General features: G+C 35.3%; 1 protein-coding gene across 7 annotated transcripts in view; it reads right to left on the bottom strand.

Moving 5' to 3' along the window:
- Positions 1 to 1,012: 1,012 nt before the first annotated feature.
- Positions 1,013 to 23,708, bottom strand: part of PAK2 (p21 (RAC1) activated kinase 2) — an 87,958-nt gene continuing 65,262 nt past the window's right edge. For 5 of the 7 annotated variants that reach the window (XM_029213778.1, XM_029213779.1, XM_029213777.1 and 2 more), the window contains exons 6-15: positions 23,334 to 23,438; positions 22,130 to 22,262; positions 17,098 to 17,161; positions 15,455 to 15,503; positions 14,861 to 14,973; positions 13,427 to 13,544; positions 11,526 to 11,625; positions 8,749 to 8,945; positions 6,432 to 6,569; positions 1,014 to 5,978 (exon numbers count right to left, since the gene is read on the bottom strand). In XM_029213778.1, the coding sequence (XP_029069611.1) occupies positions 5,892 to 5,978; positions 6,432 to 6,569; positions 8,749 to 8,945; positions 11,526 to 11,625; positions 13,427 to 13,544; positions 14,861 to 14,973; positions 15,455 to 15,503; positions 17,098 to 17,161; positions 22,130 to 22,262; positions 23,334 to 23,438 (1,104 nt within the window). In that variant the 3' untranslated portion in view covers positions 1,014 to 5,891. Of the gene's footprint in view, positions 5,979 to 6,431; positions 6,570 to 8,748; positions 8,946 to 11,525; positions 11,626 to 13,426; positions 13,545 to 14,860; positions 14,974 to 15,454; positions 15,504 to 17,097; positions 17,162 to 22,129; positions 22,263 to 23,333; positions 23,439 to 23,708 lie in introns of all 7 variants that reach the window. The other 2 variants (XR_003792274.1, XM_029213782.1) reach the window with 2 other exon arrangements.

Raw genomic sequence — 23,708 nt, 5'->3', positions numbered from 1 at the left:
ATATAAAGATGTTATCAGAAATGGCAGGTTTTTAAGATAATGAAGCAGGGACTTCAAAATTCTCAAGGAAGATTATTTCCAGTCTAAAATCCTGTACTATCAATTAAATGTGAGACATTTTCAGACATGCAAGCTCTTAAAAATCTTAACCTATATGCACCCTTCCTCAGGACACTAATGAAAGATGTACTTCTCCAGGACACTAATGAAAGATGTACTTCTCCAAAATGAGGAATAAACCAAGCAAAAGGAAACAAAGGATCCAAAGTCAGGAGAAAAGTGAAACTGAGTTTCAGATGCCCGAGGGCAGAAGGCCTGTAGAGAAAGAGCCCAAACTGGAGCCCTAATCAAGTTCCCGGAAAGAAAAAGGAACTGTCCTTATCCAACACATTTAATTCTACAGAAAATTGTCTTCAGAGGGCTTTTGCGGTGAGTTTGGAAAAACTTAGCGATAGGAACATAGAAACTTTCAAAGGAAACAAAAAGACAAAATTAACAATAAGAAAAGCAAAGAGTTGCACAAGAAATGACATGTGATAACAAATTACTCAACTCAAGTGAACAACAGTCCTACATAGTCATAAGGTAAAAACTGACTGCTAATCAAATAAAACTTTGCCACCTTTCTTAATTGGGAGACTAGAGGGAGTAGAAATGGGAAAATGGGATGGTATAATAGTAACTAAATTCTCAACTGTCATAACAGAAAGTTTCCAGAAAAAGAAAAATACAGAAATGTCAAGAAATACCTGTAGGACTTCGCTGGTGGCGCAGTGGTTAAGAATCCGCCTGCCAATGCAGGGGACACAGGTTTGAGCCCCGGTCCAGGAAGATCCCACATGCTGTGTGTGCCACAACTACTGAGCCTGTGTGCTGCAACTACTGAAGCCTGCATGCCTAGAGCCCGTGCTCCGCAACAAGAGAAGCCACTGCAATGAGAAGCCCACGCACTGCAACAAAGAGTAGCCCCCGCTCGCCGCAACTAGAGAAAGCCCGTGTTGCAACAACTAAGACCAAACACAGCCAAAATAAATAAAATTAATTAAAAATAAAAAAGTAAAAAAAAAAAGAAATACCTGTATAAGTATATAATATAGAAATCTGAAAATTAATGCATGCTAAAACCAGCTCAAAGTTAAAAGCAGATGCCTCTGTGGAGCAGGACTCTGCAGTGAGAAAGTCTGCAGCTGGGGACTGGCACTATTTATAATGACTCTTTTAAGATTATCTGACTTTTTAATCTGTGCATATTATTTTATTAAAAACCTAAAATAAAGGTCAAAAAAGACCTTTCCCTTCGTTGTTCTACTCTTCCTCCTCTTCCAAAGATAAAAACTTGTTAAATGATTTGAATAAAAAATAATTCCCTAATTTAAAAAAAGTCACAAATGTCAAAATAGTAGTAAAGCATGTGTTAAGCTCCTACAAATACTGCTTTTCAATAAAATCAATCATCTAGGCATTTTTGAACTTTTCTTAGGCAAATGTTTTGGGCATTTGCTATAGTTTAAGAAATACAAATGTCAGAATAGCAAAAAGCAGTTTTATAGTGTAACAAATATATTTTATGCAGTCATTGCCTACACTCCCCACTCCAGGCTAAAAAATGTATAATTTTGTTTTTTCATAGTGAACTCTCTATAATGCACCCGTTCTCCATGTCAGCATATCCAACATTCAAATTAAATGTGTATAATGAAGTGATGCCTTAACGTATGGCACTTTTAAAGATTTCTTGGTGCATTTAACACAAAAATTCTAGTAAGATTCTTATTACTTCACCTAGGTAAGCATTAGAATTTCAGGCCAAATTATTGAAGGTATTTCAACAGAACAGAAGTGCTTCCCTGGGTCTGACAGCCAGAACATTTTGAACAAATTTATTCTGAAACTGATTTAGAAGAGCGAAGGCTCATGCTTATTACTCATTAATTTTTGAAAACCTTTCTAATTTGGAGCTCTGTAATACATTCATGGTGCCATGACATGTTTAAAAAAATATTCATCCTTAAAAATACTAGAACATTCTTTGAAAACCTATTACATTTATTCTTTTAAGCTATTCTGATCTAAAGAAAGAATTAAAGTTTAGGAAAAGGGAAAATGAACATTTAAAAAAGTTTATTTCTAGCCCTGAAAGAACAAAATTATTGAACAAGGTCATCAAATACAGCAGTTAATGTCAATGTAACAATTAAATAATTGAATGGGATAAATTAAAAATAAAAGTCAATATAAAATTTGAAGACAAAACAGAAAAGACAAGTTACTTTCACTTAGTTCCATTTCTATCTAACAAAAACAAAAAAACCCAAAACAAACAAACAAAAAACACACAAGACATTCCTACCAAAGATGTTTGACAGAATTATCATACATTTCTTTCTCTCTCATTTGGCAACATTCTAGAATGGTGAATGAGAAAGACTTCAGTTCTCTCAAGGCCAGGCCAGTGCTTGGTTCTCCTTTGTAATTCCCACAATATCTACCACAGTGTCTTTGTCAAAGTGGTCAATAAATGTGTTAGTGAGAAATAAAATCTGTGTGTGTGTGTGTGTGTGTGTGTGTGTGTATTTTTTCCCCTTCTTACACATACTCATATACACACACTGTGGAAAAACTGATTTTAGTTGTTTATTGTGGGAGCAGTTGAGACAAGGAAGACAATCTGCTTTTTATGCTACTATAATTTCACTTAAAAAACCCCCAAAAGAATCTTAATCTGGATTTTAGCTATATTCCATAATGATTTTTTGACATTTCACTGGATATGGATCTCAGTATATTTTAAAACTTTTAGATTAAAAAACTGATGCAAATTTAAGCACCCATTTTTTTTTTTCTAACTATAGCTACTGCCTGATCAGATCTAAAATTATTCTGGCTAGAATACAGTATATATAAACAAACATGTATTTATGTGAGCCCTACAAAGAAATCCTCATAGGTAGTTTTAAATTGCTTATTAAAGGCACAGGTCATTTAGGACTGGTGGTAACTAGATACATTTTAAGCAGCTTAATATTTATATGCTGAGGAGAAGAGAATTTGTACTGTGTGCCAGGCACTCAACACATGAAAACAGAGTTGTGTTAGCCTTAGTTTCTTATGCTAGCACAATCACTCTACTTGTTTACTATTCTATGTAGGATGAAATATTCAATATTTTCATGGTTTCTCAGTTTTAACTGTCCCTTTTAAAGCAGCAAAAGGAACAAGAGGAGAAGGAAACTTTTAGACTGCCAGAGAGTCTGAAATATAATAAATACTACAGTAATATTGTCTTAATAACAAAAGAGGACTACTAAGCTAATTTTTAGATTTAAATGGGAATTTTCATTCTAAAGTAATGACAAAAAGGTAAATACAAAAGGCAGTTATTAAAAAAAAAACCATGAATCTTGATTCAGATATAATTTTTCTTGCAACAACATGTGAACATTTTAATTTAAAATTAATAAATCACAATTCTGTATTGCTTTTAAGATTAAGATTATTCAAAAATTGACACATTTCAAATTAACCAAAGTACATTTCTATTAAAAGTTAGTTTATCCAAGTAAGTAAAGAATAAACCACAGCGTAGCTCCCTTAACCTAGGAGTCAGGTTTTAATGACAAAGTCCGTTGCCAGCAATGGACATGCAGGTAACCATCAAGGAAGTTGTAAATACAAACCCCAAACTGCTTCTATAAACTGAGAAGACCTTTGTTGAGTCACAGGCATAAAAATGGGGCATTGGCACTGCATTCAGTGAATATGGCCTTTATGACTTACGCATGGAAGTGCCTTCTAGAGTGGTCATGAGGATCACAGTCTTATACCATCTAGTTGGTTTTCTATTTCATTGGTAGCATCTTCTTTATCATAATCCATCCAGACAACTATTTACAAAGAATGTTCAAATCTGGAACTCAACAGACGCTGCAGCTTTCCACCAGAAATAAACCAGCTTATTTCTGTAAAGTAATTTAGTAATAGCTGTAGAAGGCCAATATAATCCAGAGAAAAATGAAATCAAGAATCAAATTGAAAACAGAGACTATTAAGTGCTCTAGATACAAGTTTCACTAATTATCTTACTTATTTTTGTGAAAACCTTCCTGTATTACCAATTAAAAAAAAAAAAAACCCCACCAGCCATTTCTATCCTTATACCTGTATCTTAACAGAGATATGATGGGAATGATAGGAAATAAAACTCATATTAAGTTCTCCTAATGTACTCCAAAACATCAAAATTATTTTTATTCATGATTTGTACTATTGCAGGATGGCAAGTAGGTGTGAAGTCAATCAGGAGCGAATGGTGGGAACAAAAAGCCAGAACCAAAGCACATATTTTTCTCTTTCATGTGGCTCTTGGCATGTCAGAAGGGACAATACTGCCTCCAAAAGCCAAACAATTAAAATGATGAGAGAAGAAGAAGGGAGGAGGGGAAGGGAGAAGAGAGGGCACTCTAATAATTAATGTTACAGGTCACAGACCTTTTTTAAATCTTTAAAATAAAAAATGTATTGCTATCAACAAGCACATTTCATTATTCTTTCTTTCTCCAGTTTTTTACATGAATATTATTTACTTATTTGAAAAAATCTAAAGTAACTCAACATCTCAAATGACCCATGAATTTACCAAGAAGTACTCTGTCACTTAAGTTCTCACAGACAGTAAAAATGTTGGTAATGGGCTGGGAACAATGTTTATAACAAATCTCTACAGTTTACTGGTCAGAAGCTGCATCTCTAAGTAACTGACATTTCTCTTTCATGAATATAATCTTATCTATTTTAGAGCTCACCAAGGTTCAAGCCTCTCACTTTGTCTCTGCTAGCTCCAAATATTTTTTACCTTTAAATGGAAAAAAAAAGGTTAACTTTTAAATTCTGAAAATTCAATGGTTATTATATTATTTACCATGGGAAGGGGAGGGGGAGTAGGGTGAGAAAGGGTTAATTAAAAAACAAACTAGCTAAAATTACAACATATACAGAAACTTATTTCCAAAATGAAGGGGAAAAAAGAGGGAAGGGGAAACTAGCGGCACAAACCAAAGTCCTGAAGCCAAATCTGAAGAGGACATAGAAAGAAAAACACAGTGTAAGAAAGTAGAGTCAATGGGATTCTTTTTCTGTTTCAATGATTTAGTTATAAATATAGATTATTAGTCTTCTCTCTATACATGTAACAAATGCCAAACAACTCACTATTATGAAACTTTTAAAATTGATTCTTTCACATTTGTTAAAAAAGGTAAAAATCACATTCTTTTCTTCCCTTCCTTCAGTTCAAACTCTGAACTGAAATATTACATGTAACAACAGCTGGTTCTAACTTCTATACAAAGTTAAACGATATTGAACTCCTTTGCCAATATAAGGAGCTACATCATTTCTATCACACTTGCCTCCAATTTAGGCAAAAGAAACATTTCTCAAAGCAACTCAAAAGGAGCAAGTCAAGGAAAAGAAAGTTATGGAGAGAAAAGAAGACTAGCAGATAAAACACATACTCTGAAAAACTCAAATCTGCCATTCAAGTACTGAAAATACCTCAAAGGGGACAATGAATGGGATCTATTATAATGAAGTCAGCAAAATAAAATGCAAATCTCAAGCATGATAAATGGCCCTGATGGGCTTTCTGCCGAAAGATGTAAGGCTAGTGATTCAGTCCACAATTCCTTTTGGACCCTAAAGAAGGGATTCAATAGAAAGTTGTCATTCAGTTCTGCAATTTTTTCTTGGTTGTCTTCAGGAAATAGTAGCTTGTTTTTTTCCTCCTTGTTATGTAGACCATTTCTTTAAACCCCAAAAGAATAATAATTTTCATATATTAAAAGACTTCTTTTAGAAAATGGAGAAAAGAATATGAGGCCACGGCAATGATGTTAACGGTTACTCTTCATTGCTTCTTTAGCTGCCATGATCAGTGGTGTCAAGCTGGATAATGGTTTGGCCAGTTTCAGGAAGGGATGCTGTCAGAAAGAGTGGGGGAAAATAAATGTAAACGTCACCAGTTTAGAAGCCAAATATTTCAATTAAGCCCCTAAGACTACTTTATGGATCATAATTTACTTAACAAACACATATTTCAGTACTTATATAAAATCAACATAATCACTACATCACTTTTATGGTTGAAAGTGTAGTCTTTTTAGTTTTTCTCATATTATAAAATCTCAGTTAAATGACCCAGATACCCATGCCTGCAATGAACTGGTGTGAGAACTGGTAATATGAAAAACTTATACATTTATCCCAGTATTATGGGTATTTTATTCCCAGCAGATAAAATTCTGAACTGCAGCAGCTGCCATGCTGCTGGTAATGAATGGATAGTGAAATGTAATTATGACTCTATGTAAACTTTCTGCCCGTTACTCAAAAAAGTCAACTTTTTCCCAAAATAGTATTATTTCCAAATTCACCTGTAACAATTCTCTGGCTGAACCCCTTTTCTCCACATCCATCTCCAAACATCGATTTAAGAAATCCCGAAATATGGGGGAAAGTTTCTCTGGGTTTTGAAGTTCTGGAGTTCCATTAGTTGCTATCAGGTACAAGGCCTAAGAATAGAAGAACAACTCTGACATACTTAAGATAGCTCAACAAAGTTAGAGAGTACTTTAAACTTTATGGATCTTTTACGTATTTAAAGACAATTGTCATACACACTAAAGTCTGGTTATTATTTCTACCCATTTCGATTAGATATTTTTCACTTTATTTTTAGATGTTACATTTCCCTGACTTCTTTTTCAAAATTATCTTCACCTTTTTCTTTTTTTGGATTATAAATACATAATGATAAATAAAACTACCACTATAATAAAATGGTATAAAGAAAAATGACCACAATCCCACCATCCACATATAGTATCCCATTTATCTTTCTTAAGGTTTTTTTTCCAAGTCATACCACATTTCAAAACAATGGGATTTGTTGAAACTGCTTTAAGAAATTTTAAATTAGCTATATCTATATAGCTATAGATGGACAGGTGGAACACATAGGATTTTTAAGGCAATGAAGATACTCTTTAAGATACTTTTATAATGGACACGTTATTCAGTATACATTTGTCCAAACCCACGACATATGACATCAAGAGTGAACCCTAATGTAAACTATAGACTCTGGATGATAATGATGTGTCAGTGTAGGTTCAATGATGGTAAGAAATGTACCCTCTGTGAGGGATGGTGATAATGGGGGAGGTTATGCATGTGTAGGGGGAGAGGGCATATGGGAAATCTCTGTATTTTTCTCTCAATATTGCTGTGAACATGAAACTGCTCTAAAAAAAACAAAGTCTTAAAAAAAAAAACGAAACAAAACTAGCTGTATCCCACCCTCATCATTACTATCAATAATAACAGATTAGATCTACAAAATTATTTTAATGGCTGAATTGAATAGTGTCTTATTATATGGGTGCTTCATAATTTAGTCAATCCCCTTTGGAAAATCCTTGTATTCTTTATGTAATTCTCTGACTATTTTCTTTGAATTCCTAGAAATGGAATTAAAAAAAAAAACAAAACCCTCAATAGACTTTTTAAAAGAAGTTTTAGATGTACAGAAAATTGAGCAGATAGCACACAGCTCCCATATACCACCCCCACACACATACACACACACACAGAATTCCCCCATTATTAAAATCATACATTAGTACGGTACACTTTGTTACAAGTGATGAACCAATACTGACACACTTTCATTAAACAGAAGTCTGTAGTTTACACTGGGGTTCACTCTTTGTATTGCACAGTTCTATGGGTTTTGACAAACGTACACTGTCATGCAACTACCATTATAGTATCACACAGAATACTTTCACTGCCCTAAAAATTCCCTGTGTTCCACCTATTGGTTATTATGAATAATGCTGCCATGAACATTTGTGTACAAGTTCTTGGGTGGATGAATGCTTTTAATTCTCTTTGTTATTCATCTAGCAGTGGAACTGCCAAGTCACATGGTAACTCAAAGTTAATTTTTACAGGAACTGTCAAACTGTTTTCCAAAGTGCTGTACCATTTTACATTTCCACTAGCAGTGTATGAGGGTTCCAATTTCTTCACATTCTCACCAATACTTATCATTGTCTGCCTTTTTGATTACAGTCATTCTAGTAAGGGTGAAGTGATCTTGTTGAGGCTTTGATTTGCATTTCCTTATTAACTACTGATATTGAGTCATATATGATAATTTAAAAGAAGTAAAAGATAAAAGAGAAAGAAAGAAAGATGGAACTCTCCACCTCAGCTGCTGGAATACGTACATAACTGTTTAAAATCTACTGACTTCATCTGTTTCTCAGAACCCTCACTCTTTTGTTTGAATATGGGCTTTAACATTGCCATCTACACAGGCTTCTCATAGATGTGACCCTGCTTTCCTCTTTGTACCTGGGGGTACAGAGGCCAAGGTTCAAAGTCAACAACCTGAAGGATATATCTAGAGCCCCTTAATTCTGCAGAAAAGTGACCAAATTCTTACTTATGTGCAAATTTAGAAACCACACGGCTTACCAAAAATTTACAAACTCTTTACCTAACACATTCAACTCAATAAGCCAGAAGCAAATCATTTTTAGACATAGAGTGAGGGCAGAGACTAGGTTTTATCAACTTCGTAACCTAAATTCTTGGCCAGTGCCTGGCAAAAGCAAGGTCTAAATAAATGATTTAAAGAAAATTATTTTTCTTAAAATAAGGCTGGTGCTTAATTGGTCTTACCCTCAAAGGATTTTCATTGAGATATGGAGGCTCTCCTTCTACCATCTCAATAGCCATAATACCCAGAGACCAGATGTCAACCTTAGGGCCATAAGCTTTCCGTGTAACCACCTCTGGTGCCATCCAGTATGGCGTTCCAACCATAGTACTTCGCTTGCTCTGCTCAGGGGTGATCTGGGCACAGAAGCCAAAGTCAGCTATAAAACAAAATAAAACATCTTGAGTTAATGGTGTCCACGGGTTGTTTAAGAGTTTACTTAATATGATTTAACTAATTACATTTGAGTATTCAGCCTCTTAATTTTTAAGAATGTATTAATAAAGAAAACCAGAATGGGCTTACAAATATTTTGATGATGTTATATACTCTCACTTTTTAACTTTTTTTTTTTTTTTTTTTGCTGTACGTGGGCCTCTCACTGTTGTGGCCTCTCCCGTTGTGGAGCACAGGCTCCGGACGCGCAGGCTCAGCGGCCATGGCTCACAGGCCTAGCCGCTCCGCGGCATGTGGGATCTTCCCAGACCGGGGCACGAACCCGTGTCCCCTGCATCGGCAGGCGGACTCTCAACCACTGCGCCACCAGGGAAGCCCCTCACTTTTTAACTTTTACTTCCCACAAGTAGAGGGTAAATTATCAGGAAGCCTTTTTTTTTTTTTTTTTTTTGGGCGGTACGCGGGCCTCTCACTGTTGTGGTCTCTCCCGTTGTGGAGCACATGCTCCGGACGTGCAGGCTCAGCGGCCATGGCTCACGGGCCTAGCCGCTCCGCGGCATGTGGGATCTTCCTGGACCGGGGCACAAAGCCGTGCCCCCTGCATCGGCAGGCGGACTCTGAACCACTGCGCCACCAGGGAAGCCCTATCAGGAAGCCTTTTATTCTAAATAATTCTATCCTAAAAATTTTAATAAAGTTGAAAAAGGTCTAAAAGAAAAAGTCACCAAAGCTGGACACCAAAACTATGTCCACTGTGAATCAGGCAAAGGTCAGGAAGTGGAAATTACTTTTGAAGAAAATAAACAGAAGCTAGAATTAATAATAATAAGCATCCGACTCAGCAGAGAGCCTAGGAAAAGAACATGTTTAACTGCAACTGTACCTACAAGGTACCTACAAGGTCTTCACCAGCATTACTCTATTCCAACCACCTCATTTTATAACTGAAGAGCAGAATGCCTAATTTAGTACCCAGTATTAATTTAGTGGAAAAGTCAAGATGAGAATCCACAATTTTTTCCTTCCTTCTACTGTTAAACCCATTCTACTCCATATGTAAACACTGTTAACATTTAGGTTTGTAAGCTTTAGACTCTTCGTTATGCATTTCCAAATGTACAAATAATACCCGTGAACTGACTGATTTATTTCACCTAGTTAGGATATTTTGTAAACTGCTTTTTAAAACCTAATTTTTTAGATATCTTTCCATATTAGTACATTAACCCACCTCACTATTGTAACTACACAACTTCACGGAACATAAAAATACCATAATGTATTTAATCACTTCTGTACTACTAGACATTTAAGATACTGTTGGACTTTTTTTACAAGGTTGCAGAGAACATTTTTGTACTTATTGCTGTGCATATGTTCAGTAATTCTATAGGAGAGAATCCTAAAAGAGCAATTGTTAGGTCAAATCATAACATTTACAGCTAAAATGAGTGCTTATAACTGTTCCAAGTATAATAACTCATAAGAATTAACATACCTCATGATAACTTTATGAGACAGGCATATTTACTACTGTTATGATTTCCATTTTACAAATGGGGAAACTGAGGCATACATATTTTTAGATAACTTATCCAAGATCATCCATCTAGTAAGTGGTAGAGCCATGGTAACATATTAACTAAAAAAGTCAAATTTAGTTACCTGTGTATCCACCAAAAATGTATGAGAATGTCAATTTCTAGTTTTCCCACTAAAATTACAATATTAACTATATATTCTGACTATCTGACAGAACCTGGGTCCCCTTTTCTTGTGGTTGAATAACCTTTGGAGTATCTATCTTAAAAAAAGAGACGTTAAAAAAGGACCCAAACTCTTTAGGCAAACAGAAGAAAAAGTTTTTGGTCTCTTGATCTAAGAAATGCCTTGAATTTTGCATAGTTGGAGAAACCTCAGTAGAAGGTCTTCTTGAATCCTCCAGAGGACATGGCTGGAACTGAGATTATAGCCAGCAGAGGAAAGGAGTTTTTGTTTTTTTTTTTCCATGACTCTACCATGTCTGATACAGAAGTTAATTAGGGAAAGAGGTTTACACATGGTTTTTTTCAGACCTTGTGATCTCTGACATAACGGTCATACAGCCCTCCCCCAATTAGGCCACCATCTACCAAATCCAGAGAAAGATGAACAGCATAATGACAAAAACCCACCCCAACAGGTAGCAGAGATAAATCCAACTTTATGTTTGGAAGACAGCACCAACATTATAATAGTCTCAGACACTGTTCCTCAATGCTTTACCTTTTTACTACTCAGAAGAATTCTCTGAGATAGGTACTGTTATTTTCCTTATCATACAAATGAGAAAATGGACACAAAAAGAGATTACGTAACTCACCCAAAATTATTCAGCAAGTAGTAGCAGATCCGCTATTTAAACTCAAGCTGTCCAGCTGACAGTCCATATCTTTTTACTACTATTCTCCCCCACTGCATGTATTGTCATAAAAATGTTAATAGCAGAAGAGGGTTTTTACTTAAACAAAAGGCAGAAAATTATAAGTAACATATAAATGTTATTTATTCACTTGTTACTCACTAAGTTTAACAGATCCTTCCATGCCCAAAAGCACATTGTCACTTTTGATGTCTCTGTGGATCACTTGATTAGCATGTAAAAACTCCAATGCCTGTAAACACTGAACAGGAGAAAAACACCTATCAATGAAACAGTCCCTGAAAAGTCTAAGGGAAGTTCACATACACTATTTATGACCTGAGCACCACCTCTAGTAACCAGCAGAAGACACTCTAATAATACATTTGTGAAGAAAAAAATCCTGTCACATGCAGTTGTGAAAATAAGACACCTTAAATAATTAGATCCCCCTCTTCCCACTCTCTGCTCTTATCCAGAGACAATTATTATATAATGTCTTATCTAGGCCTATTTCTGCCACAGACTATTTAATACCATAGAATATCACTTAGTCTTCAATGTTCTCATTTATGAAATGGTGGGTGGGTCTACATGATTTCTAGGCCTGCTCAGGTTTAAATGCCTAAAGGTATGCAGCACTTGGTAAATATGCACAAGGCTTTTTAGAAATCATTTCAACAGTAAAGGATAAACTTGTTATCATTTCCATTTGAATCTGAAATATGCCAAAGTCTAATCAATGTAAGCCACTGCGGGTCTGGTTCTCTCCAGCTGTTCAATGCTATGTAAAATGTTTTCTTCATTTCTTCTATGGTAGGTTTTACATAAAGCTATACCCACACCCTAGACACCAATGATGATCCTGGACACCACTTCCGTCTTATGCCATATTTCAGAAAGCACTGAGTCAAAGGAGCAGAAGAACTACTCTTACTTCCTTAAAAACAAGAATGAAATTCAATTTAAAAAATCTGCTTGCTATGTTTTTTTAATGTAAACTGAGTATAAATTGTAACTTGGAAAAAGTTGTTTTTATTTCTTACCCCCACTAAAGTAGAACAACAAATAAAGTCTGTACATCATTAATAACAAAAATCTCACTCAAAATAATCTATTATTCAAAGAAAAAAACCAGATTAACTGTGTATTACTGCAATACATTTACCAAGCATTTAAGCATATTCCTGAAAAGAACAAATCCCCAGAAAAATTCTTGTGTAAACAAATAGAAACAAATGTTATCACAATTAGAGGAACTACTAATTTTATATTGATTGTGAAAAAAATTATTAGAAAAACAAATTAAGTATAAATAGATAAATCCTTAAGTTTTTATCAGCTTTTAAGTGATCAAACATTCTTTGTTAAGGGATATATTATTGTTTCCCTCCTGAAAGAGTCAAGAGGGCTCCCCTTAGGTGAAGCATAATTACATTAGAATTAAAAGTTTCAAAGAATAGTTTTTAAAAAACACCTAATAAAAGCTGAAAAAGGAAAAACATCACATATACTGTTCTTACATGAACAAAGTTTATAATTTACTTATAATTCACTGTAAAAATGCTGAAAGCCAAATCACAGGAAACATAATAGTCGTAAGAACTTTTACAATTTTGTCCTTTGTGACAATGATTCCTAGGGTACTCGAAGAAAGTACTGTTGCAGTTTTAATGACAATAAGCAAATCATTAACCTAAGTCTCATCTGTAGGAAAAGATTACATGGAAGAAAGAAAGGCTCATTTTTGGCTTATATGTAGGCAATGTGGCAGAATTCTACTAGCCTAAGCAAACAGTATGTCTCAAATTCATTAATGAATATCATCTCATTGGTCACCTTTAAAGAGATCAATAAGGCCTCAAGTAAACTTATTAATTAATACTTAGGGTGAAGATGTGTACCACTTTGTCCTTGTTTCCACTGTTGAGCGGTGTATTTTTAATGGCACTCCCTCTCACCCTTAAAAGTATCCTGCTTGGATAATAACTAAAAATTTGCTTCTTTTCACATCCTGTTAACCACATTGTTACTGTAACTTTTCAAAAAGGGAGCAAACTCACCTCTCTGCATACAGCAGCAATCTGTGCTTCATCCATGCAGGTCTCTGTTACAACATCAGTAAGTGATCCCCCAGCGAGGTACTCCATTACCACAAACAATTCGTCTCCCACCAAGTAACTAAAAAAAAGAACATACAAAATACATTCACACTTTCACTTTTTCTAAACACGTGGCACTCTATATTGAAGAATTCAAATGTTAGGGATCCTAATTAAAAAAACTAGAAAGCTGGTAGCTTTGATAGCTGGGAAGAAAACTGAAAAGTTGCTATGGAACAGCACAAAAAAAAAAATACCTGAGGGTCATTATGATTTTCCCAAATCACTTTAAAATTTTGCCCGCAATTCTAACTTGAGTGTGTACATAGATTATTCCAATTCAAATAACCTTGTATGGCAGGAATGATTTGTCCTTTTTTACAGATGAAGAGATGGAGGCTTGGAAAGGCTAAGTAACTCATCCAAGGTCACACAGCCAGTAAGTGCCAGAACAAGAACCTGAAGCCAAGCACAACTGATTCCAAAGCTTATGACTTATTTTAACCACCATGCTTTACTGACTTGAAATACTATTTTAAAAAGCAGAGAAATGTACCTGGCAAGTTTCTTTCTATGAACATGGTCCCCAGAGCTAGCCCTAAAGTCTAAAACTGTGTTTTCTTTTAACCCATTCAAAAAAAATTTAAATATGGAAATTAAAAAAAAATCACCTATGATTCCCTATCTCCAATACAATCACTACTATAATTTTCATTTATTTTTCTACAATTCTTCTTTCATTCACATATATGTAACTGCTTTAAAAATAAACAGATGTAAGGTAATTCCCTGGCGGTCCACTGGTTAGGACTCTGAGCTCTCACTGCCGAGGGCTCGGGTTCAAGCCCTGGTTGGGGAACTAAAATCCCATATGCCACATGGTGCGGCCAAAAATTTTAAAAATTTAAAAATTAAAAAAATAAAAAATGTAAGATACATAATTTTCTCTTCTACTTGTTGTTCTGCTATTTAACATCAATTCCTAAATTAAGTGAGGTTTTGATAAACATGCTATTTGCCCATGAAAGACAAAATTTGAAATCAAAATTGACTTGAATGTTTAAAAACTGTGTGGCTGGTCATCTCTGTCAGTCAAGACATGAATCATAGCCAACGTTTCCTTAATGTTTCTGCTTCTGATCATTTGTAATTCATATGAGCACCAGCAGCAATGTCCTTCATTTAACTGCCTTCTCTCACTTGCCAAGTGATAGCTATGTAGCAAAAGGACCTTCTAAACTGTAATATGCTATTTTTAACCTCTCCTCCTCCTTCAAGTTTATTTTTCAGTGTTGACACTCAACCTTAGTCTAACTAAACTGGCTAGCCCCCAAAACCATGAGACTTAAAATTTCAACATTTTTCTCCCAATGTTTAAGAAATATTTATATTTACCTGTCTAAGAAGTTAACTATGTTGGGATTCTTTAATTCTTTCATCACCAGAATCTCATTAATGATCAATTCCTTCTTTGGCTGTTTCTGTAAATTAATCTGCTTAATAGCAACCTATGATGGAAACCGGAAAAAAAAAGTCAGAACAAGTTTCCTAATACTCTTAGAAAATTACAAACACAGATCAGTTAATAATCTAATTTATTACATACATACTATACGATGAGATTATAATTTACTCATAGGCAGTACTTTAACTTCCACACTGCCTATGCACAATTCTTTGTAATACACAGAGCTTAAATATTTTTAGATTTCTCTTGAAATCTAAATGCAAGGTCAGCCCAGTGCCAGGAATTAATCCTCTTTTCATCCCAAGCTGGGAAAATAATTTTTAAAATATTTATTTATGAAACCAAACACATAATTACTTCTTTTTTCCCCTCAATAAGGAAAGCGCTATAAAATTACCTAGAGTAATTCTTTCAACATATTCAACTGCAAGAGATTCCTTACTGATTATTCACAGGCAGATCTAGTTTCTTCCCATATTAAAAGCTAATGGTAACACCCAGAAGTATGAAAAAGTAGCTACCTCTTGTCCCAATGCCACATCAGTAGCAGTGAAAACTGTGCCAGAAGCCCTAGGGAAAAAAAGACATAACCAGATTTAAGGTTTCAAAATCATTCTAATTTATCACATCCAAAGACTTTATACTCAGAACAACTAAAAAGAGGTTAAAGAACGTTTAAGACTGAACATCTTTAAAAGAAGTAAAAGCAAAAACAAAGGGGGAAAAAATAAGAAAAAGAGGCAATTCTTGTGGCCAAAACTTATGTTAGAAATTTGTCATAAATTTCAGATCTACAAAAATACGGAAAAAAGATAAAGAAAAGAAAGAAAAAAGTCACATATACTCATGGATCCACTGCCCTGTTTAAGAAACAAAGAACTACAAATAAATTTGAAGGTTCTTATGTGCCCTTTCCAAAGGCATCATACCTCCTCCCTAAAGTAATCTATATTGGGTATTTATTCTGTATTTGATGTGCATCATTTACATGTATTTCTCTATACTTTATTAGACCCATAGGTGTGTACCGCTATAGAAAATGCTTCACATAATTTTTTTGTGTGTGTGTGTGGTACGCGGGCCTCTCACTGTTGTGGCCTCTCCCGTTGCGGAGCATAGGTTCTGGACGCGCAGGCTCAGCCACTCCGCAGCATGTGGGATGTTCCCAGACCAGGGCACGAACCCGTGTCCCCTGCATCGGCAAGCGGACTCTCAACCACTGCGCCACCAGGGAAGCCCCAATTTTTTAACTTCATATAAATGATTTCATTTTATGTATTTTCCTATAATTTGCTTTTTTAATTCAACATTGGATTGGGGATGGTCATCCATATGGATAGGTGTTATCCTTGTTCACTTGTAATTATTACATATATTATCCAGTATACTATTTACAATTTATCCATTCTCAGGCAGAAGAATATTAACATGATTTTCAATTTCTTGTTATTAAAACCAGTGCCGCAAGTGAATTTGGTTTTTAAAAAGAAATTCATAAGGAAGTTTTCAAAAAGACTCAAGCTCACTTTCTAAACTGACAGAACACTTTCCAGAGATTAATAACATTAAAAATTCAAGATGTTCATTTGCTCCCAAGCAACAGAAAAAAAGATTTCAGTTAGCATAGTTTAAAAATACAAATTATTGGGAATTCCCTGGAGGTGCAGTGGTTAGGACTCCACGTTTCCACTGCAGGAGGCCTGGGTTCAGTCTCTGCTCGGGGAACTAAGATCCCATGAGCCATGTGGCACAGCCAAAAAATAATAATAATAATTTTTTTAAAAATACAAATGATTGAACAAAATCAGAAGATCAGTAGAATTAAATATCCATACTTAATGATGTGATTAAAATGCAGGTTTTTAAAACTATAATCCTGTAGTAAATTTTCTTACTGTCTTTTAAATATTTGCCAGGCAATTTTCCCACCCATCTAATTTCTTATCACCAACGCAAAATAACACTTAAGAAGAAACAATGCACAATCACTGCTAAGTAGTACAGTATTTTAATAGCATCTAGAAATAAACGCATTAGTTATTTACACAAATCCAAGGATACTACTCATAGAATACCAGAAGTGCTCAATGTCAGCAGGCAAAAGAGATATCCTGGGCACCCAGGAAATAACGAATATTCTGGTAATACAGTCACAAATACTTACCCTTGCCCAATTTTTTCATATCTTGTGTATTTTTTCTTAGGGTCACCTATGCTTACAATAGTTCCTATTTTAAACAAAAACAACAAAAAGTTGGAAACTCAGTCAAGCATTTAAAAATTGTAAACTAATTCTGATAACATTATTTCTTTTAATAACCTCCACTGATTTTAGAAGTTTTCAAACATAACACTAAGTTTCAAAAATAATGTATGTTTCAAACACTAAAGAAACAATTAACAAAAATAAAAAAGTATCAGAAGCAAGAAGACACATTATTTCCACTAGGTTAGACCTCCTAACTAATGTCTTGATTATCCCACCTTCTCAAAAATGACCACGTTTTAGAATGACCAACAGTACTAGTTTTCTTGAGACTAAGGGGGTTTTAGGATGTGGCACGTTCAGTCTTACAACTGGTAAATTCCTGGGGAAAGGAAAAGTTGGTCAACCTACTTATCATACTCCACTGAAATGTACTAAACTAATGACAAGTTATAAAACTACTTACTATGAGAAAAAATATAAATGTTTATATATATATAAAATATCCAAATGAAAAACCCTAAATGGCTTTTCTGACTCTTCTCGTATATCTTATATCTTTCAATATATTTAGGAAATCACTTATTACTATAAACATTACTCTAATGTGAACTAATCATACATCTGTTTTAGGAAAGTTCACTATGTCACAACTAAGAAACAGGTTTTACTTTAACTTTTAATTTTACATTGGAGTATAGCTGATTAACAATGTTGTGATAGTTTCAGGTGCACAGCAAAGGGACTCAGCCATACATATACATGTATCCACTCTCCCCCAAACTCCCCTCCCATCCAGGCTGCCATGTAACATTGGGCAGAGTTCCCTGTGCTATACAGTAGGTCTTTGTTGGTTATACTTTTTTTTTTTTAATTAAAAAAATTTTTTAAAATTTTTGGTTGTGTTGGGTCTTCGTTGCTACGCGAGGGCTTTCTCTAGTTGCGGTGAGCAGGGGCTACTCTTTGTTGCGGTGCACAGACTTCTCATTGCTGTGGCTTCTCTTGTTGTGGAGCACGGGCTCTAGGAGTGCAGGCTTCAGTAGTTGTGGCACGCAGGCTCAGTAGTTGTGGCACATGGGCTTAGTCGCTCCATGGCATGTGGGATCTTCCCGGACAAGTGATCGAATCCATGTCCCCTGAATTGGCAGGCGGATTCTAAACCACTGTGCTACCAGGGAAGTCCCTGGTTATCCATTTTAAATATAGCAGTGTCTACATGACAATTCCAAACTCCCTAACTATCCCTTCCCCCATTCTTCCCCCCGGTAACCGTTAAGTTCATTCTCTAAGTCTGTGAGTCTGTTTCTGTTTTGTAAATAAGTTCATTTGTATCATTTCTTTTTAGATTGCCCATATAAGGGATATCATACGATATTTCTCTTTCTCTGACTTACTTCACTCAATATAACAATCTCTAGGTCCATCCGTAGTGCTGCAAATGGCATTATTTCATTCTTTTTAATGGCTGAGTGATATTCCATTGTATGTACGTACCACATCTTCTTTATCCATTCCTCTGTTGATGGACATTTAGGTTGCTTCCATGTCTTGGCTATCGTAAACAGTGTTTCAATGAACACTGGGGTGAATGCACCCTTTCGGACCATGTTTTTCTCCAGGTATATGCCCAGGAGTGGGACTGTAGTGTCATGTGGTAGCTCTGCTTCTAGGTTTTTAAGGAACCTCTATACTGTTCTCCATAGTGGTTGTACCAATTCACATTCCCACCAACAGTGTCGGAGGGTTCCCATCTCTCCGCACCCTCTCCAGCATTTATTGTATGTGGATTTTTTGATGAAAGCCATTTTTGACTGGTGTGAGGTGATATCTCATTGTAGTTTTGACTTGCATTTCTCCAATAATTAGCGATGTTGAACATCTTTTCATGTGTCTCTCGGCCACCTGTGTCTTCTTGGAGAAATATCTATTTAGGTCTTCTGCCCATTTTTTGATTGGGTTGTTTGTTTTGATATTAAGCCTCACGAACTGTTTGTAAATTTTGGAGACTAATCCCTTGTCAGTCACATCATTTGCAAATATTTTCTCCCAATCTGTGGGTTGTCTTTTCGTTTTGTTTATGGTTTCCTTTGCTGGGCAAAAGCTTTTGAGTTTAATTAGGTCCCGTTTGTTTATTTTTGTTTTTATTTCCATTATTCTGGGAGACAGATCAAAAAAGATATTGTTGCAATTTATGTCAGAGAGTGCTCTGCTTATGTTTTCCTCTAGGAATTTTAGAGTGTCCAGTCTCACATTTAGGTCTTTAATCCATTTTTGAGCTTATTTTTGTATATGGTGCTAAAGAATGATCTAATTTCATTTTTTTACATGTAGCTGTCCAGTTTTCCTGCAACCATTTGTTTAAGAGACTGTCTTTCCACCATTGTAGTCTTGCCTCCTTTGTTGTAGATTAATTGATCACAGGTGCATGGGTTTATTTCTGGGCTTTCTATCCTGTTCCACTGATCTATATTTCTATTTGTGTGCCAGTACCATACTGTTTTGATGACTGTAGCTTTGTAGTATAGTCTGAAGTCAGGGAGCCTGATTCCTCCAGTTCCGTTTTTCCTTCTCCAGATTGCCTTGGTTATTTAGGGTCTTTTGTGTCTCCATATAAATTTTATGATTTTCTTGTTCTAGTTCTGTGAAAAATGCCATTGGTAATTTGACAGGGATTGCACTGAATCTGTGGATTGCCTTGGGTAGTATAGTCATTTTGACAATATTGATTCTTCCAATCCATGAACATGGTGTATCTTTCCATCTGTTTGTCTTCTTTGATTTCTTTCATCAGCATCATATAGTTTTCGGAGTACAGGTCTTTTGTCTCCTTAGGTAGGTTTACTCCTAGGTATTTTACTCTTTTGATGCAATGGTAAATGGGATTGTTTCTTGAACTTCTCTTTCTGATCTTTCGTTGTCAGTGTATAGAAATGCAACAGATTTCTGTGTATTAATTTTGTAACCTGCAACTCTACCAAATTCATTGATTAGCTCTAGTAGTTTTCTGGTAGCATCTTTAGGATCTACTATGCATACTATCATGTCATCTGCAAACAGTGACAGTTTAACTTCTTTTCCAGTCTGGATACCTTTTATTTCTTTTTCTTCTCTGATTGCTGTAGCTAGGACTTCCAAAACTATGCTGAATAATAGTGGTGAGAGTGGACATCCTTGTCTTGTTCCTGATCTTGGAGGAAATGCTTTCAGCTTTTCACCCTTGCGTATGATATTAGCTGTAGGTTTGTAGTATATGCCCTTTATTATGTTGAGCTATGTTCCCTCTATGCCCACTTTCTGGAGAGTTTTTATCATATATGCGTGCCAAATTTTGTCAAAAGCTTTTTCTGCATCTGTTGAGATGATCATATGGTTTTTATTCTTCAATTTGTTGGTGTGGTGTATCACACTGCTTGATTTGTGGATACTGAAAATCCTTGCATCCCTGGGATAAATACCAATTGATCATGGTGTATGATACTTTTACAGTATTATTGGATCTGGACTGCTAGTATTTTGTTGATTATTTTTGAATCAGTGATATGTTCATCAGTGATACTGGCTGTAATTTTCTTCTTTTGTGGTATCTTTCTCTGGTTTTGGTATCAGGGTGATGGTGGCCTCATAGAATGAGTTTAGGAGTTTTCCTTCCTCTGCAATTTTTTGGAACAGTTTCAGAAGGACAGGAGTTAGCTCTTCTGTAAATGTCTGATGGAATTCGCCTGTGAAGCCATCAGGTCTTGGACTTTTGTTTGTTGGGAGTTTTTAAATCACAGTTTCAATTTCAGTGCTTGTGACTGGTCTGTTCATATTTTCTATTTCTTCCTGGCTTAGTCTTGGAAGGTTGTATTTTTCTAAGAATTTGTCCATTTCTTCCAGGTTGTCCATTTTATTGGCATACAGCTGCTTGTAGTAGTCTCTTATGATCCTTTGTATTTCTGTGGTGTCCGTTGTAACTTCCCCTTTTTCTTTTCTAATTTTATTGATTTGAGTCCAGTCCCTTTTTTTCTTGATGAGTCTGGCTAAAGTTTATCAATTTTGTTTATCTTTTCAAAGAACCAGTTTTAGTTTCATTGATCTTTGCTACTGTCTTCCTTGTCTCTATTTCATTTATTTCTGCTCTGATCTTTATGATTTCTTTCCTTCTACTAACTGTAGGTTTTGTTTGTTCTTCTTTCTCTAGTTGCTTTAGGTATAAGGTTAGGTTGTTTATTTGAGATTTTTCTTGAGAAACAGATTTTAAAATTAGGATATCGTACATAAAACTCTAACTTATATTCGTATTAACAGTAAGTCAAAACATGAGAAAACCACACGAAATTTTCACTTAAACTTTCACTAGGTAAAAAGACAGAGGGGCATATCAAGGAAATTCACAGAAATAATCCAGTTTTACATAGGTACCCAATCTCAAGCCTACTGCCAATATATAATATTTTTCCTTGATCCCTCTAGGTCAGTATCCTTTATAACTAAAGTTGCTACAGACTTGTAGTGAGATGTTATTGCTACCCTCTCTGGCACTGTGTGTATTACTTCCAGTGCTTGATCCAGGCCAATGATAGCTGATGGATGAAAAAGGAGAAGAGAAAAAAATATATTTTATGCTTACACATATTATCTATATAGGCCATTTTGTTTAGTTATTTAGGGACATTTTATTCTACAGGTGTGCATAAATATATACAAACTTCCTTTGATAAAGTTTCCAACTAGGACCCATAGATTTGGCCCTTTGAGAAGAAGTATTGCTCCCCAAGGTACTGACTATTTTGCAAAGATGCTGCTCACTAGCCAGCACATAATAATAAGAAAGCAAAGAACAGTATTATTTTGGCTTTACTACATTAATTGAAGCTGTTGTTCCTAGAAGAAAACAATTTATTTTTTATGTCTTAAGCCAACATATAAGACATAAATCAAGATCCATCTGGGCCAAATGTTTCAGGGGCTGATAACAATTTAAGAATAATGTAAAATGTAGTTAACATACTTAATTTCTCCATAATCTCTTCATCTGTCATTTTGGCCTTCTTTTTCTGTTTGTCTGAAGTCTTGGCACCACTATCAACATTAGAATCACCAACTGGTGCAGGAATAGGATCAATTACAGACCGTGTATAAATCTGCAGAGAAACAGTTAATTACCGAGACTTGAGGAAAAATATTTTTAGGTATTCTTACTGGCACACTGTTCAGCAGTTCTTTGATTTTTGACAAAAACTAAGTTGTCCTCAGTGTTCTAAAGAATGAGAATAGTATTTTCAGACTTGTCTTATAAAACACTGGTAACTAAGATGCAATGTGAAACATTTTTCTTTGGCACGTCATGTATATATTTTAAAAGTCTGTCTAGCAAAACAGCAGATCTGTGAATGAAATTTAAGTGTAACCAGACTGAAAATAATATGCAAGAAATGAAGCAAAAAGAAGTACAAGTTAGAAGTCATATTTTTTCTACAAGAGAGAAATAAGGAGCAAAGAAACCCTGATGTTGAAATAACTATTATTAATTTCCACAAAATTTTTTTATACAAATATCTACCATTTCATTTCAAACAGCCAGTTCTAAGTGGTAAAGAAAATAGAGCTCTCTATCATTAGATGAGGACCCAATGGCAGTCCTTGGAGCCTTACCCGCCTATTGTGCCAACACTTCATCATGCTCCCCGGACTTTATTTGTATTAGTACAGGGAGAGGGACAAGACTCTTTCTGTCTCTATCTAAGGTTTTTATTATTAAAATTCTCCCATATCTGTTAGAAATAGAAACTTCACTCTCGGCAGCCTCTTGAATGATACCAAGGCTTTAACAGAAATGTTAAATGGGAGTTAAATACGTAATTTGGATAAAAGGTAAGATCCAAGTTTTAGATACAGTACTTTTCTGCACTGAGATAAACAGAAAGAGGCAGAGAAACAGATGAGTTCTCTGGAACAGATGGTGTAATACAGAAAGAAAACAAAATGAGAAAAGTATTTTAACTTTTAAAGAATCCATTCGGTTTTAATTTTCAAAAAACTAGTTTTTTGATGAGTGGTGTTTAGGTAAAGATCTCCTAGTCAAATATCCCATATTAAAACATTTTAAGCCTGAGGACTTTTAAAAAATTAATCACTGGAAGTCAAATACAGACTGCTTTTTAAAACACACATGCACAGACACACACAACCCAATTCACTAATCAGAAACTCACTGATTTTGTATGATCTGGTCGTGGGGCAATAACAGGAGGAGGAGTCTCTTCATCATCATCGTCTTCTTCTGTTACTACTGCTGTTTCCGAACCCTTGGTATTCAGCTGCATTTATCACAGGAGCAAAGTGAGGAAGACAAGTCAAATATGACTCTCTCTCTTTTTCACCATACTTGAAAAAATAATAGCTCATTTCAAAGCAATAAAACCTCACTGGTTCTAATCTAATCATTTAAAAAGTAAAGGTAGGGGCTTCCCTGGTGGCGCAGTGGTTTAGAGTCCACCTGCCGATGCCGGGGACACGGGTTCGTGCCCCGGTCCGGGAAGATCCCACATGCTGCAGGGCGGCTAGGCCCGTGAGCCATGGCCGCTGAG

Source organism: Monodon monoceros, unplaced genomic scaffold, assembly GCF_005190385.1.
Source record: "Monodon monoceros isolate NGI ecotype Baffin Bay Population unplaced genomic scaffold, NGI_Narwhal_1 Super_Scaffold_11, whole genome shotgun sequence".
NCBI classification, from domain to species: Eukaryota; Metazoa; Chordata; class Mammalia; order Artiodactyla; family Monodontidae; genus Monodon; species Monodon monoceros.
Note: the sequence above shows the minus strand (reverse complement) of the source record. Positions and strands in the feature narration are given on the sequence as shown.